The sequence below is a fragment of the Aquarana catesbeiana genome, linkage group LG11, assembly GCF_042186555.1.
Source record: "Aquarana catesbeiana isolate 2022-GZ linkage group LG11, ASM4218655v1, whole genome shotgun sequence".
Lineage (NCBI taxonomy): Eukaryota > Metazoa > Chordata > Amphibia > Anura > Ranidae > Aquarana > Aquarana catesbeiana.
This window is the reverse complement of record NC_133334.1, coordinates 216,102,379-216,117,097: the sequence shown is the minus strand read 5'-3', so window position 1 is coordinate 216,117,097 and position 14,719 is coordinate 216,102,379. Positions and strand designations below refer to the sequence as shown.

Sequence of the window (14,719 nt, the reverse complement as noted above, 5' to 3'; positions counted from 1 at the left end):
CAGGAACTGAAGACAGTTGCAGTAGAGGCCTGGCAGAGCATCACCAGAGATGAAACCCAGTGTCTGGTGATGTCTGTGCGTTCCAGACTTCAGGCTGTAATTGACTGCAAAGGATTTGCAACCAAGTATTATAAAGTGAAAGTTTGATGGATGATTGTTAATCTGTCCCATTACTTTTGGTCCCCTAAAAGTTGGAGGCACATATACAAACTATTGTAATTCCTACACCGTTCACCTGATTTGGATGTAAATATCCTCAAATTAAAGCTGAAAGTCTGCAGTTAAAGCACATCTTGTTCGTATTCATTTCAAATCCATTGTGGTGGTGTATAGAGCCAAAAAGATTAGAATTGAGTCGATGTCCCAATATTTATGGACCTGACTGTATATAAAACAGAACTATATATATATAACACTTATAATAAACCCCAACTTTTTAAAACTCCTGCTCTGTCTGAGGTTCGTGAAGGAAGGTATATCTACCGCATCAGTTGCACCACCACCACAGTATGCTTGGCCCCTAGCCGTTATTCCACTAGCACAGGGACAAACCATTGCCACCTTCATACCACTGCAGCCTGATGACCGGTAGCCCATTATTTCCAGCTAGGGAGGGTACCATACCGAGATAGGTCCAACCCTCCCCTCACCATATCCTGTTTACCTTCCACCATTCCAACCTAAAGGAACCAGAGACCCATGCCACAGACTCCCACCGGGAGGCCCGCCACAGCTGACAGGCCCACTGCATCCCATCCTGGAGCTCCAGGAACCACATGTCAATCCCAACGGCTGACAAATGTACCACATCGGCCCTTAAGTACAGACCGTTACAACTCAAAATGGCAGACCACCAATCCACCATTGCAAACCACAAATTTGGCCACAGCCTTGTTAACCTTTATCCTGGTCTTGTTGATTCGCTCAACAGACCGGGCACCCCTCCAAGTTGCTCTGCCAATCATATCTGACCACACCACCACTGTCTCCAGAAATGCTAACCTTAAACCTTAAACGTAAGAAATCCCATTTGACATCCCGAATAAGATCCCTCGAGGCCCTTATACTCAAATCATTACCCCCTACATGCAACAACAGCACATCCAGGGGCCTATCCAGCCTCGCGTTCCGCTGCACTTCAGGAAGGAGGCGGGCCCACAGCATGCCCGGAATCCCAATCCACCGCACCAAAGCTTCCTCCCTTGGGAAACCCAACTGCCTTCCTTTCCGTTTGACCAAGGCCCTTCTTGCTCCCCAATAGACGTATGAGTGCCCCATGATCCATATCAGGCACACTGGGCCTGAAAGACAGAAAGACACAAAGGGAAACATAGACATACACACCAATCTTCATTCATACCACCCCATTATTAACATACCACACCACATAAAGACATTACAAACAACACCAGACAGGACCCGTCTACCCAGGCTCCACCCCCAGACCCTTCCCCACAACCCTTCAAAGTAAATGAGGGCGAACATAGAGTCGGAATCGTTGAGATTCTTAGCGACCAATCCGTTGCAAGATCTGGTCACTGACACCCCACCTTGCCGCCTCCGTATCCGCCCCAATCCTAAATGAATGAGATGAGTAGTCACCACTAAACTCTTCCTGAACACGGACACAAATTGATATTGCGACAGCTGCGAACCATTGTCATGTACCAGAAGAGAAACCCCACTGGAAGGCCGTATTCCTAGCCACTCCCGGATAACCCTTACCGGGCATAACTCCAGCCCAGTCACTGCACCCAACACCACCTTAGCCCCTTTACCCAACTGATCAGTTTTTTATCTAGTGATGACCAACATAACTGAATCGTCCGCCACTGATACATTCGACAGTGCCAGACCCCCAACCACCGACTTCGAGGGGCTCACCAATTCACCCACCCTCAAGGCCCCAAAAAAGGCCAACACGAAAGCTGTCCTGAACAGCTGTGCTTCAAATGAAGAAAAACAAACCTGGGGCAGATTACTCACCAAGTTAGTTAACATCCCCAACGAAACTGGCCTCCTGGAATCTGGCTTACTTCGACCCCGTCTGCAACCCCTCAAAGCTTTCCGCACTATAAACGCCTTTGTGACATCATCCACCCCATTCAGCTGGAACATGAACGCATGGCCCAACATCTTCCTATTAACCACGGCAACCGACATCCCTTCTTCGCAATTCTTACCCAGCAAATATAAAAGTACCTGAAGCCTTTCCTCTTTGTTGGAACAACCGCCGACATTACTCACCAACTCCAGCCATTCCTGCCATACCCGCTCATACCCTCGCCACGTAGCGTCTGCTACCAAGCGCCGCACCAAAGTCATCACGGTATCAAGACGAGTTCCCACATGTGCCTGGGGCACGGGACTCCCAGCCGCTCCCAGCGCCAATTGATGGAACCTCTCCCACTGTAAACGAGAAAGCGCATCAGCCACCTCATTCTCCACCCCAGGGATGTGTACAGCAGACACACAAATATTCAATCGTAAACATATTAACACCAGATGTCGCAGCAAGCGCACCACTGGCAAAGAAGAAGCCGACAGGGAATTGATGGCCTGTACCACACCTAAGTTATTGTAATGAAAACGAACCCCCCCCCGGTTGGTGAATTCCATGTCCCACAGTTCCACCTCAAGCACTATTGGAAACAACTCCAACAGCATGAGGTTACGCACTAGCGCCGACCCCGCCAACTCTACTGGCCACCGGTCCGCGCACCATTTCCCATTTAAATATGCAGCATAGCCTACCGACCCTGCCGCATCTGTAAACAACTCCAGCTCAGTCGCGGCCCGGACCCTCTGCAGGGTCAAAATTAACTTTACACTTCTCCCCTGACCAATCCAAAAACTCCCCTTCCCCTTTCTCCTGAACACTTCCCATGTCAACATCCTGTGCACCCACTACAGCTGTCCCCATTCACGTTCGCCCTCCACCTAATGCCGCGTACACACGATCGGACTTTACGGCATACTTGGTCCGGCGTACCGGATTTCGTCGGATGATTCGATCGTGTGTGGGCTCCAGCGGACTTTGTTTTATCAAAAGTTTGACGGACTTAGATTTGAAACATGTTTCAAATCTATCCAGCGGACTCGAGTCCGGTCGAAAAGTCCACTCGTCTGTATGCTAGTCCGACGGACAAAAACCGAGGCTAGGGCAGCTATTGGCTACTGGCTATGAACTTCCTTGTTTTAGTCCGGTCGTACGTCATCAGCTTTACCAGTCCTTCAATGTGGTGGTTGTATTATTTCCTTTCTCAGATTTTTTTTCCATTTAGTTTCACCTAGTGATACTGTAAATAACACACTTGCTGTTCTAAGGTAGCTATGTTTAGTCACTCCACAGAATCTGTGGAGGAAGCTATAGTTGTCACCCAGACTGCTCTCCTGATTTAGACTACAACTCATTATCCACTCCATTACTTAGGGAGATGTTCTTTTGAAGTTCAGCTGGGAAGGTGAAGGTAGGTGGGATAACTGATATGATTAGGATAGTTTGATTTATCAGTTCAACACACAGGAAGTTACAAAGAAACTTCTTGGTAAAATAAAAAGTTATGTCTTCATCATATAGTACAGGGCACAGGGCCAGGCATAGTTGTAGACTCCTGGGTTACATGCTGTTACATGGACACCTGAAAGTAGCATAATATAATCTACAGTAGTTGTTTACGATTATGCCTGTGTTCTTTACTCCACTCCAAGAAACAGATTTTACAAGTAAGTCAAAAATACTTTTTTTCTGTACCTGCATAAAACATCTTAAGTCTGTGTTACCTTGGAAAATGGGGGTTGTTATGAAGGTCTTTGCATGTTGTACTATGGTAATGAGCTTAAGGGGATTAAGGAATAACACTACTTTGTGAAATGTATAAATAAAATACTTTAGTCTGTCTAATAATAATAATATATTAAAATAATAATAATTTGCCATTTAAAACAACAACAGCAAGACAACATGTTACACATTCATGTAAAGATTTAGCAGGCGTTCTAATGCTTGCAGCAAGAGTCAATCACTTTGTTTTGCATAGAGTGTTAAGGATTTACAAACCCTGTCAGGTAATTATTGCTGTCTGTGTCCCCATTAAGGAGATTCACTCTCTCTCTCTTTGTCCTGGTGACCACTGTCACTGGGATTACCAATAAAGTAAAATACACAATTATGAATTGTCATCAGAACAGGAATAGATTGGAAAATTTCCAGTGGAGACTGTTGTTTCTGTTGAAAGCTGTCTAAGAGCAGGTTCCTCTCACTTCTTGCTGTGTTTACAGGACAGATTAATTGAATCTCCTCAATGATACAGAAGACAAATGCAACAATAAGAGATTGGTTTATTTTGTATATATTTTATACTTTCATAGAAAGAAATGTAATACTGCATAGAAATATTTCCTAGTTACACCTCCAGCCAGCAGCTTCTAGCTTTTTTCATGTGTTTACCCGACCATCATAACAGGCCTTAGAGGCCCTAACGGGGACACTGCAGAACTGCACCCACTAATGTCTGAAGCACAGACCCAGAGCCTTTCAGTGAAATCAACATTAGGCGGATACTGCAACTTAGAAGCAGGTAGCACCTGTGCAGTTAAAGTGGGGCTCCACCAAAAAAGGGAAGCTCCGCTTGTTCTCACCCTCCCTCCCTCCACTGCCACATTTGGCACTTTTTTTTGGGGGGGGGGGGGGGGAGCTGGTACATGGTTATGACAGGTACCCGCTCCCACTTCCAGTAAGATCGGTGATCTGCATAATTTCTGGCCCCTCCTCCTTCCCTGCGCTGCTTTCTGGGAGGCACACAGGTCCCAGAAGATGGCGGGACCATTCAGAAAGCGTAGCGTGACTTGCGCATGAGCAGTAAGGAACCGGCTGTGAAGCCTGAAGGCTTCACTGCCGGTTTCTCTTACTTTCAATGCCGACGCCTGCACCCGAAGCCAAATGATGAATCAGCTTGGGGTGCCGACATCGCTGGATACCTGCACAGATAAGTGTCCTTTTAATAAAAGTCAGCAGCTACAGTATTTGTAGCTGCTGACTTTTAATGTTTTTTTCCAGACTAAAGCTCCACTTTAACTCTCTTGTTCAGTGGCTGTTACACTTGACACTTTTCTCCATAGAAGACAACACTCCCAGGTGTACAGCATTTAGGGACTGGTACCGCTGAGCTGTACAGGTCTTCACCAATCCAGCAGTTAACCATTTTCCCAGTGATTAATCCTATAGTTGCTACGGGATCCAGGACACGTTCTCTCCTTCCAATCTCCGTGCTTGCTCTCATTTTCCTGGGTCCCCTCTGTATCCTGTGACTCCAGGCTGGGTGCCTAGGCACTCTGTGCCCTGGACCCGGTCCCAAAGTAGGGAATTGGCCATTAGTGGAGGTGCCAAGCACTTAACCCCCTCCACTACCAGAGCAACTCTCACCTTTGCAATTTCATCAATCTCTTGGCTGATTAGCTGCTTTAAATATGACACAGACACTGCAGTCCTCACCAACAACACATTAACTTTCTCTCTGTGTTTTAGACCCATGTTCTGTATATTCCGTCCCCTTGTTGTGTTAAGAGACTTCACACCATGCAAAGCAAGTAAACAAACAAAAATCCTTTACAGAGGTAGTTGCTGATAACCGTACAGTTCTCAAAAGGCATCCTCAACACAGTTCCTATACAAAGCTCTTCTAATGCCCCATAAAGTTGTGCCAGAAGGCAAGTCCATAAAGCAATCCCTTTTAGGCAAGAGTTTATTTGGGCAATGATCCACAAGAGGTAATAAAAATATTCTTACATTTTGTCAAGTTACATCTAAAAATGTAAATGTATTTTATTGGGTTTTTATGTGATAGACTAACACAAATTGGCACATAATTGGGAAGTGTAAGGTAAATGATAAATGGTTTTTAAAATTGTTTACAAATAAATAAAAACATGTGGCGTGCATTTGTATTCAGCCCCTTTTACACTGATACCCCTAACTAAAATCTAGTGGAACCAATTGCCTTCAGAATTCACCTAATTAGTAAATAGAGTCCACCTGTGTGTAATTTAATCTCAATATAAATACAGCTGATCTGTGAAGCCCTCATAGGTTTGTTAGAGAACCTTAGTGAACAAACACCATCATAAAGGCCAAGGAACACACGAGACAGGTTGGGGTTGAAGTTGTGGAGAAGTTTAAAGCAGGGTTAGGTTATAAAAAAAATATCCCAAACTTTGAACATCTCACAGAGCACTGTTCAATCCATCATCCGAATATGGAAAGAGCATAGCACAACTGCAAACCTACCAAGACATGGCCGTCTACCTAAACTGACAGGCCAGGCAAGGAGAGCATTAATCAGAGAAGCAGCCAAGAGGCCCATGGTAACTCTGGAGAAGCTGCAGAGATCCACAGCTCAGGTGGGAGAATCAGTCCACAGGACAACTATTAGTCCACTTCACAAATATGGCCTTTATGGAAGAGTGGCAAGAAGAAAATTGTTGAAAGAAAGCCAAAAGAAGTCCCATTTACAGTTTGCGAGAAGCCATGTGGGGGACACAGCAAACTTGTGGAAGACGGTGCTCTGGTCAGATGAGACCAAAATAGAACTTTTTGGCCTAAATGCAAAACGCTGTGTGGTGGAAAACGAAAACTGCACATCACCCTGAACACACCATACCCACCGTGAAACATGGTGGTGGCAGCATCATGTTGTGGGGATGCTTTTCTTCAGCAGGGACAGGGAAACTGGTCAGAGTTGATGGGAAGATGGATAGAGCCAATACGGGGCAATCTTAAAAGAAAGCCTGTTAGAGTCTGCAAAAGACTTAAAACTGGGGCAGAGGTTCACCTTCCAGCAGGACAACAACCCTAAACATACAGCCAGAGCTACAATGGAATGGTTTAGATCAAAGCATATTCATGTGTTAGTATGGCCCAGTCAAAGTCCGACCTAAATTCAATTGGAAATTTGTGGCAAGACTTAAAAATTGCTATTCACGGATGCTCTCCATCCAATCTGATACAGCTTGAGCTATTTTGCAAAGAAGAATGGGCAAAAATTTCACTCTCTAGGTGTGCAAAGCTTGTAGAGACATACCCAAAAAGACTTGCAGCTGTAATTGCAGCACAAGGTGGTTTTACAAAGTATTGACTCGGGGGCGATGAACACAAATGCACACAAATGCACACCACACTTTTTAAGTTTTTGGTTGTAACATGACAAAATGTGGAAGATTTTAAGGGGTCAACCAGTTTCTGGAAGGCGACGGCTATCTTGCTCCTCCAGACCTCTGGTCGACACAGTGAAACATCTCAGGAGGATTTTTTACAGCAATGAGCCTGTTTACTCCTTAATCCTGTAAGTGCTTTCTCTACATATCTAAGTCCATAATTAGCTGCTACAAGTCCATGAGGGTCTCCAGACTCAAGCGCCTTACCTGGAACCGCAATTGGGCTCCCATCACCCCCCAAAGGAGGTGATCACTCCAACAGAGTAACAAGCTACATTTTGGCAGTCTTATAGGGGGCTTTAGCTCCAGGGGCTTGGAGTCAGCCTCTTTCATGTGGGTTAACCTGTAGGGGGTGGCAACCTTCCTAAAAATGTTGGGAAAATGTTAACCCTTACAGCCTGGTTACCTTCAGCTCACAGATCAACCTGAGAACACAGTGTAACATCAAGACATTGTAACATTTTGCACCTGGCTGGCTCATTTAACATGAGGGCATGAGCACAGACAGGAAAAACAAGAATTCACACAGAAAGACATGTTAACCCTCTTGTAGGCACCTTCCTACAAAAGGCTAAACTTTTTTTTTGTTTTGGATAGAGTGAAGAGGGATTAGAACATCTGTCAGTTTTTATTGCTGTCTGTGTCATGTTACTGTAGCTGTTGCTGTTGCAGGTGACACTAGGTGGTGCTGTTGCAGATTTTTTTGGGCGCGGGAGTCAGTGCTGGGACAGCTTGGAGTGAGAGGGAGTGTGTGAGAAATGAGCAGAAGACCCGACCGGACCCAGACCACCCCCGAGAGAGGCAGCATGGCGGATGGACCCCCCAACCGGATCTGTCCCCCCATCTGGACCGGACCCCCCCACAACTGGACTGGACCCCCTCACGACCGAGAGCTGCAGCGGGTGACCCGGGGACCTATAACGGTGGCAGAGCGGGACATCATGGCATGGGAGCGGGTGTACTGAGGACAGTAATCACCCCACAGACGCGGACAGAGGAGACGGAAGAACATCCAGCGGGACTGGGAGGTGGAAGGTTGACAGGGAGAGGCGGTGGGTAAGTGAAGTGCAGACTGGAGGGAGAGTGTGAGGCTGATCAGTGAAGCGGCGGCACTGAAGGTGACTGACTGACTGCTAGTGTCAGATTACAAGGGGAGACTGTGCAGAGTGACACAGAGACACAAACTACAAAACCTGATAGTATATGTGAGTATCTGAGTATTGTGTGTACCTAAATATTGGGAGTACCTGAGTATTGTGTGTATCTGAGTATTGTGAGTACCTGTGTATCGAAGCAGGTGCATGGAGCATGTAGACTGAGAGTACACATGAGCTGCAAGTGCACATGGACTGCGAGTGCAAGTGGGCTGCGAGTACACGTTAGCTGTGAGTGCATGTGTACTGCGAGTACACGTGGGCTGCGAGTGCACGTGGGCTGCGAGTGCATGTGGGCTGCGAGTGCACGTGGGCTGTGAGTGCACTTGGATTGTATGTACACGTGGGCTGTGAGTACCTATGCATTGTTAAGTATTAGTGTCTGGAAGTTAGTTGTTAGTTCATTTGGACAGGGTATAATCCCCACTCCTCATTAAATTAGTAGGTACTAGGGATGAGCTTCGTGTTCAAGTCGAACATCGTGTGTTCGGTCGTTCGCCGAATTACGAACGATATGGGCCGTTCGCGCCAAATGCAGCATCGCAGTGCATTGCTGAAATGAATCAGTCTTGGATCACCACCAGGTACCAAGCACCTGATGCTGATGTAACCGAATACATTTTTTTGAAATGTCAGATCCCTTCAAGACTGCCTATGCTGATGCTGAGTGACTATCCTGTTCCTCCTCAATGATCATGCTGATAGCTTGTAAGAATATTTTTGTTTCTGGGCACCACCACCAGTGGCTAAGGCCCAATTTTTCAGCCCCTGTTTAACAGGGGTGTGTAATTACAATTTTTGATGCAATTCTTTGCAGCAGGGCTCGTTCCTGCGCTCCAACTAGAGTATCTGTGAGGGGTTGCAGTGTTGGGGCACCAGTGCCTAAGGCCCACTTTTTCAGCCCCTGTTTAACAGGGGCGTGTAATTACAATTTTTGATGCAATTCTTTGCAGCAGGACTCGTTCCTGCGCTCCAACTAGATTATCTGTGAGGGGTTGCAGTGTTGTGGCTCCAGTGCCTAAGGTCCAATTTTTCAGCCCCTGTTTAACAGGGGCGTGTAATTACAATTTTTGATGCAATTCTTTGCAGCAGGGCTCGTTTCTGTGCTCCAAATAGAGAATCTGTGAGGGGTTGCAGAGTTGTGGCACCAGTGCCTAAGGCCTAATTTTTCAGCTCCTGTTTAACAGGGGTGTGTAATTACAATTTTTGATGCAATTCTTTGCAGCAGGGCTCGTTCCTGCGCTTCAACTAGATTATCTGTGAGGGGTTGCAGTGTTGGGGCAGCAGCACCAGTGCCTAAGGCCCAATTTTTCTGTCCCTGTTCAACAGGGACATGTAATTACAATTCTTGATCTAATATTTCACAGCAGGGCCCGTTCCAGCGCCCACCAAGAGCAACTGTGAGGACTTACAATGTTGTGGCACCAGCACCACCACCATCGCCAAAGACCCAATTTTTCTGCCCCTGTTTAACAGGGACATGTAATTACAATTCTTGATCTAATATTTCACAGCAGGGCCCTGTGAGGGCTTACAGTGTTGTGGCAACACCAACACCTAAGGCCACAATTTCTGCAGAGTATATAGGGCAGGCCCCTACTTTCAAACATCCAACTTACAAATGACTCCTACTTGCAAATGGAAGGAGACAACAGGAAGTGAGATGAAATCTACCCCTAGGAAGGGAAATTCTCTCCTGTAAGGGTTAATATGGAAAAAACGTTTCTCCTTTCCACTTATGCTTTATCACCAATCTTTGTTTCACTAAAAACACCAAATTTTCTAAAAATATTTGTCATTGTGACAGAAAGTGAGGTGAAATCTTCTGAAGAGGAGCACAGACAGCAAACAAATATCACAGGGGTGATAACCCTTCCCTATCTTTTCCAAAAAGCTTAAAAATAGATTTTTTGGCTGGAGCTACACTTTAAAAATGTACCAGTTCAAAATTACAAACAGATTCTGCTTAACAACAAACCTACAGTCCCTGTCTTGTTTGTACCACCTGTATACTGCTGGGGGCCCCACGCCTTTCCTTTTTTTAATTTGGGTGCGGGGTTCCCCTTAATATCCATACAGGACCCAAAGGGCCTGGTAATGGACTGGGGGTGGGGGGTACCCATGCCGTTTGTCTCACTGATTTTCATCCATATTGTCGGGACCCAACATTACATTAAAGCCGCAAGCAGTTTTAAATGACTTTTATTCCTTTAAAAATGTCATTTTGTGCAGGAACTGTTCTAAGCACGGGAAACACGCGCCACTTTACAGGCATACTATAGACACCCCCCAGGTACGATATTTAAAGGAATATTTCACCTTTTTTTTACTTTAAGCATCATTAAAATCACTGCTCCCGAAAAAACGGCCGTTTTTAAAAGTTTTTTTTGCATTGATACATGTCCCCTGGGGCAGGACCCGGGTCCCCAAACCCTTTTTAGGTCAATACCATGCAAATTAGCCTTTAAAATTAGCACTTTTGATTTTGATTATTCGAGTCCCATAGACTTCAATAGGGTTCTAACGCTCGTGCGAATTTTCGGTCCGTTCGCAGGTTCTGGTGCGAACCGAACCGGGGGGGTGTTCGGCTTGTCCCTAGTAGGTACAATGCCCGGCGGGTGTGGAGATGCACATCTTGTGGCATGTATGCATTCCTTGATCATCTGATCGAGGGTGAATACTGCTGTGCAAAATGTACCGTAAGCACATTGTTTCCCTGGAAGCCCAGGTTCTGAATCTAGGGAAGCAACTGTCAGCACTGAGAAGACCCTCTATACTAAAGGAGAGCCGGGAACGTAACCGGCAGGTGCCGGCAGGGGTCAGCACAGAGGCGGGTGGAGACAAAGAGGTGCAGGCTCTAGAAAGGAGTAGATGGGTGACAATTAGGAAAGTTAGAGGGGAAAGTGCCAGGAAGGCATCCTGGGCTGGACCATCCCAATAAGTACGCTCCATTGAGTGACATTGGTGAAACCAGTCAGGGACCAGCACTGCTGGAGCTGAGGGACTCCCCTAGCTGCCAGGGGAAGAACTCCTCCAGTGAGAGTGGGGGGGGGGGCGAAGGGAAAGGAAAGACAGATTCTGGTGTTAGGGGACTCAATTCTTACAAGGACAGAGAGGGCAATCTGTGCTGTCTACGGGGCGCTCGGTTTCGGCACATCACGGATCTGGTGGACAGATTACTGGGAGGGGCTGGGGAAGACCCGGCTGTCATGGTGCATGTTGGCACCAATGACAAAGTCAGAGGCAGATAGAGTGTCCTAAAGAACGATTTTAGGGACTTAGGAGCTAAATTGAGGAAAAGGACCCTCCAACGTAATATTCTCAGAAATAGTACCAGTACCTTGAGCCAAATCAGAAAGGCAGAGGGAGATTAGGGAAGTAAACAAGTGGCTGTGGAACTGGTTTGGGTTCCTGGAGAACTCGGCCGACTTCTTAGTCAGTCACCAGTTCTATAGAAGGGACGGACTGCAGCTAAATGAGGAGGGTGCAGATCTGCTGGGAGTGAAGATGGCTGAAAAGTCAGAGGGGCTTTTAAACTAGGCGACGGGGGGGGTCCAGAGGTAGAGATACTCAGCGCAGAGCATATTCCAGAGGATACTATTGGGGGCATTAGTGGTAGGTTGACTAAAGCACATAAACCCGAGGTAAGTATAGTAACAAGTCCTATTTGCAATCTCGGAACACCCAATAAGAGGACAGTATGCGACCGGTCTAAACTGCGTGGCATGTTCACCAATGCCAGGAGCCTGGCAGACAAGATGGGAGAACTAGAGATACTGTTGTACGAGGAGGGTTTAGATTTTGTGGGAATTTCAGAGACTTGGTTCAACAGCTCTCATGAGTGGCTGGCAACCATTCAAGGGTATTCCCTTTATCGCAGGGATAGAGAGGGTAAAAAAGGGGGAGGGGTATGCCTGTATATCAAGAATAATGTACAAGTGAATGTGAGAGATGATATCCTTGCTGCTAATCCAAATTGTAATAGGAGGTCCGTCTCCTCCTCCTTCCTCGGGTTAGGGGGCCTATAGCATACTCCCAGTATTATTTCCCCCTTAGTTTCATCCCTTTGAAGGTGGAATCCTTATGGGTAGAGCTATAGGCCCCCTAACCCGAGGGAGGAGGGGGAGACAGACCTCCTATTACAATTTGGATTAGCAGCAAGGATGGGAAGTGTCATCATAATGGGGGATTTTAATCATCCAGACATAGACTGGGCAGAAAAAAACATACATTCTTCTAAGGCTCGCCAGTTCCTTCATGTCTTGCAGGACATTTTCATGGGTCAGATTGTAGACGCACCAACTAGAAACAAAGCTTTACTAGACCTACTGATCAACAACAATACAGACCTGATCACGAATGTGGAAATAAGGGGCAATTTAAGAAACAGCGATCACAGGTCAATTAGCTTCAGTATAAATCACACAAATAGGAAACATAAGGGGGGTACAAAGACACTGAATTTCAAAAGATCAAACTTCACCAAACTACGAAACTTGTTAGAAGATATAAAATGGGATAAAATCTTAGAAACAAAGAACACGGAGGAGAGATGGGTTTGCTTTAAGAGCATATTAACCAGTTCAATACAGGGCATTTTCACCCCATTCCTTCCCAGACCAATTTTTAGTTTTCAGCGCTGTCGCACTTTAAACGACAATTGTGCGGTTGTGCAACGTTGTACCCAAACAAAATTGACGTCCTTTTTTTCCCACACATAGAGCTTTCTTTTGATGGTATTTGATCACCTCTGCGGTTTTTATTTTTTGCGCTATAAACAAAAGAAGACCAACAATTTTGAAAAAAACACAATATTTTTTACTTTTTGCTATAATAAATATCCCAATTTTTTTTTTTTTAAAACAAATTTTTTCCTCAGTTTCGGCCGATACATATTCTTCTACATATTTTTGGTAAAAAAAAATCGCAATAAGCGTATATTGATTGGTTTGCGCAAAAGTTATAGCGTCTACAAAATACGGGATAGATTTATGGCATTTAAAAATGCCCCGCGCGCGCACCCCCTAGATGGCCGGGAAGCCCAGGCCGTCATATGACGTCCACCCAGGATGGGAGATCCCATCTGTGGACATCATTTTACTATGGCCGGGTAGTGAAGTGGTTAAATAAGGGCATTAGCCAGTGCATCCCATTGGGAAATAAATTTAAAAGAGCGAACAAAAGTCCTGGATGGCTTAACGCCAATGTAAAAATGCATATAAAAACAAAGGAATCAGGAAGGATGTACTGGAAAATGGAACGAGTACAGAGAAAGGCGACAAAGCTAATATAGGGACTGGAGGATATTAGTTATGAATAGGGATGAGCTTCGAGTTTGAGTCGAACTCATGTTCGACTCGAACATTGGCTGTTCGCAAGTTCGCCGGACAGCGAACAATTTGGGGTGTTCGCGGCAAATTCGAATGCCGCAGAACACCCTTTAAAAGTCTATGGGAGAAATCAAAAGTGCTAATTTTAAAGGCTTCTATGCAAGTTATTGTCATAAAAAGTGTTTGGGGACCCGGGTCCTGCCCCAGGGGACATGGATCAATGCAAAAAAAAGTTTTAAAAACGGCTGTTTTTACAGGAGCAGTGATTTTATTAATGCTTAAAGTCAAACAATAAAAGTGTAATATCCCTTTAAATTTCGTACCTGGGGGGTGTCTATAGTATGCCTGTAGAGGGGCGCATGTTTCCCGTGTTTAGAACAGTCTGACAGCAAAATGACATTTCGAAGGAAAAATTCCATTTAAAACTACCCGCGGCTATTGCATTGCCGACAATACACATAGAAGTTCATTGATAAAAACGGCATGGGAATTCAACTCAGGGAAACCCCGAACCAAAATTAAAAAAAAAAAAATGACATGGGAGTCCCCCTAAATTCCATACCAGGCCCTTCAGGTCTGGTATGGATATTAAGGGGAACCCCGGCCAAAATAAAAAAAAAATGACGTGGGGTTCCCCCTAAATTCCATACCACACCCTTCATGACCCTTCGGGACATGACGGGAATTCCCTGTGGCATTCCCCGTGACGTCACAGGGAAGTCCCGTCAAGTCACCGTGCGTCAGAGGGGGGCGGGGTCACCGGGTGGCCCCACTCCCCGTTATTTAAGAACCGTCAGACGAGGAGACTCCGGCACACAGCGGGAGCCTCCCTCCATGCCAGCATGGATGCGGAGCGGCCCGGAGAAGAAAATGAAGAAGAGAAGAAGAAAGAAGAGAAGAGGATGAAGAAGAAGATGAAGAGAAGAGCGGGAGCCTCCCCCCATGCCATGGGTGCGGAGCGGCCCGAGGAGAAGATAGAAGACGCCACGGAGGAGATGCTGGACGAGAACGCCGGAGGAAGAA

General features: G+C 46.0%; 1 protein-coding gene across 1 annotated transcript in view; it reads right to left on the bottom strand.

Moving 5' to 3' along the window:
- Positions 1-1,138: 1,138 nt before the first annotated feature.
- LOC141111735 (uncharacterized) overlaps positions 1,139-14,719 on the bottom strand; it is a 78,003-nt gene continuing 64,422 nt past the window's right edge. The window contains exon 4 of the mRNA XM_073603875.1: positions 1,139-1,301. Coding sequence (XP_073459976.1) covers positions 1,139-1,301 — 163 coding nt within the window. The remainder of the gene's footprint in view (positions 1,302-14,719) is intronic.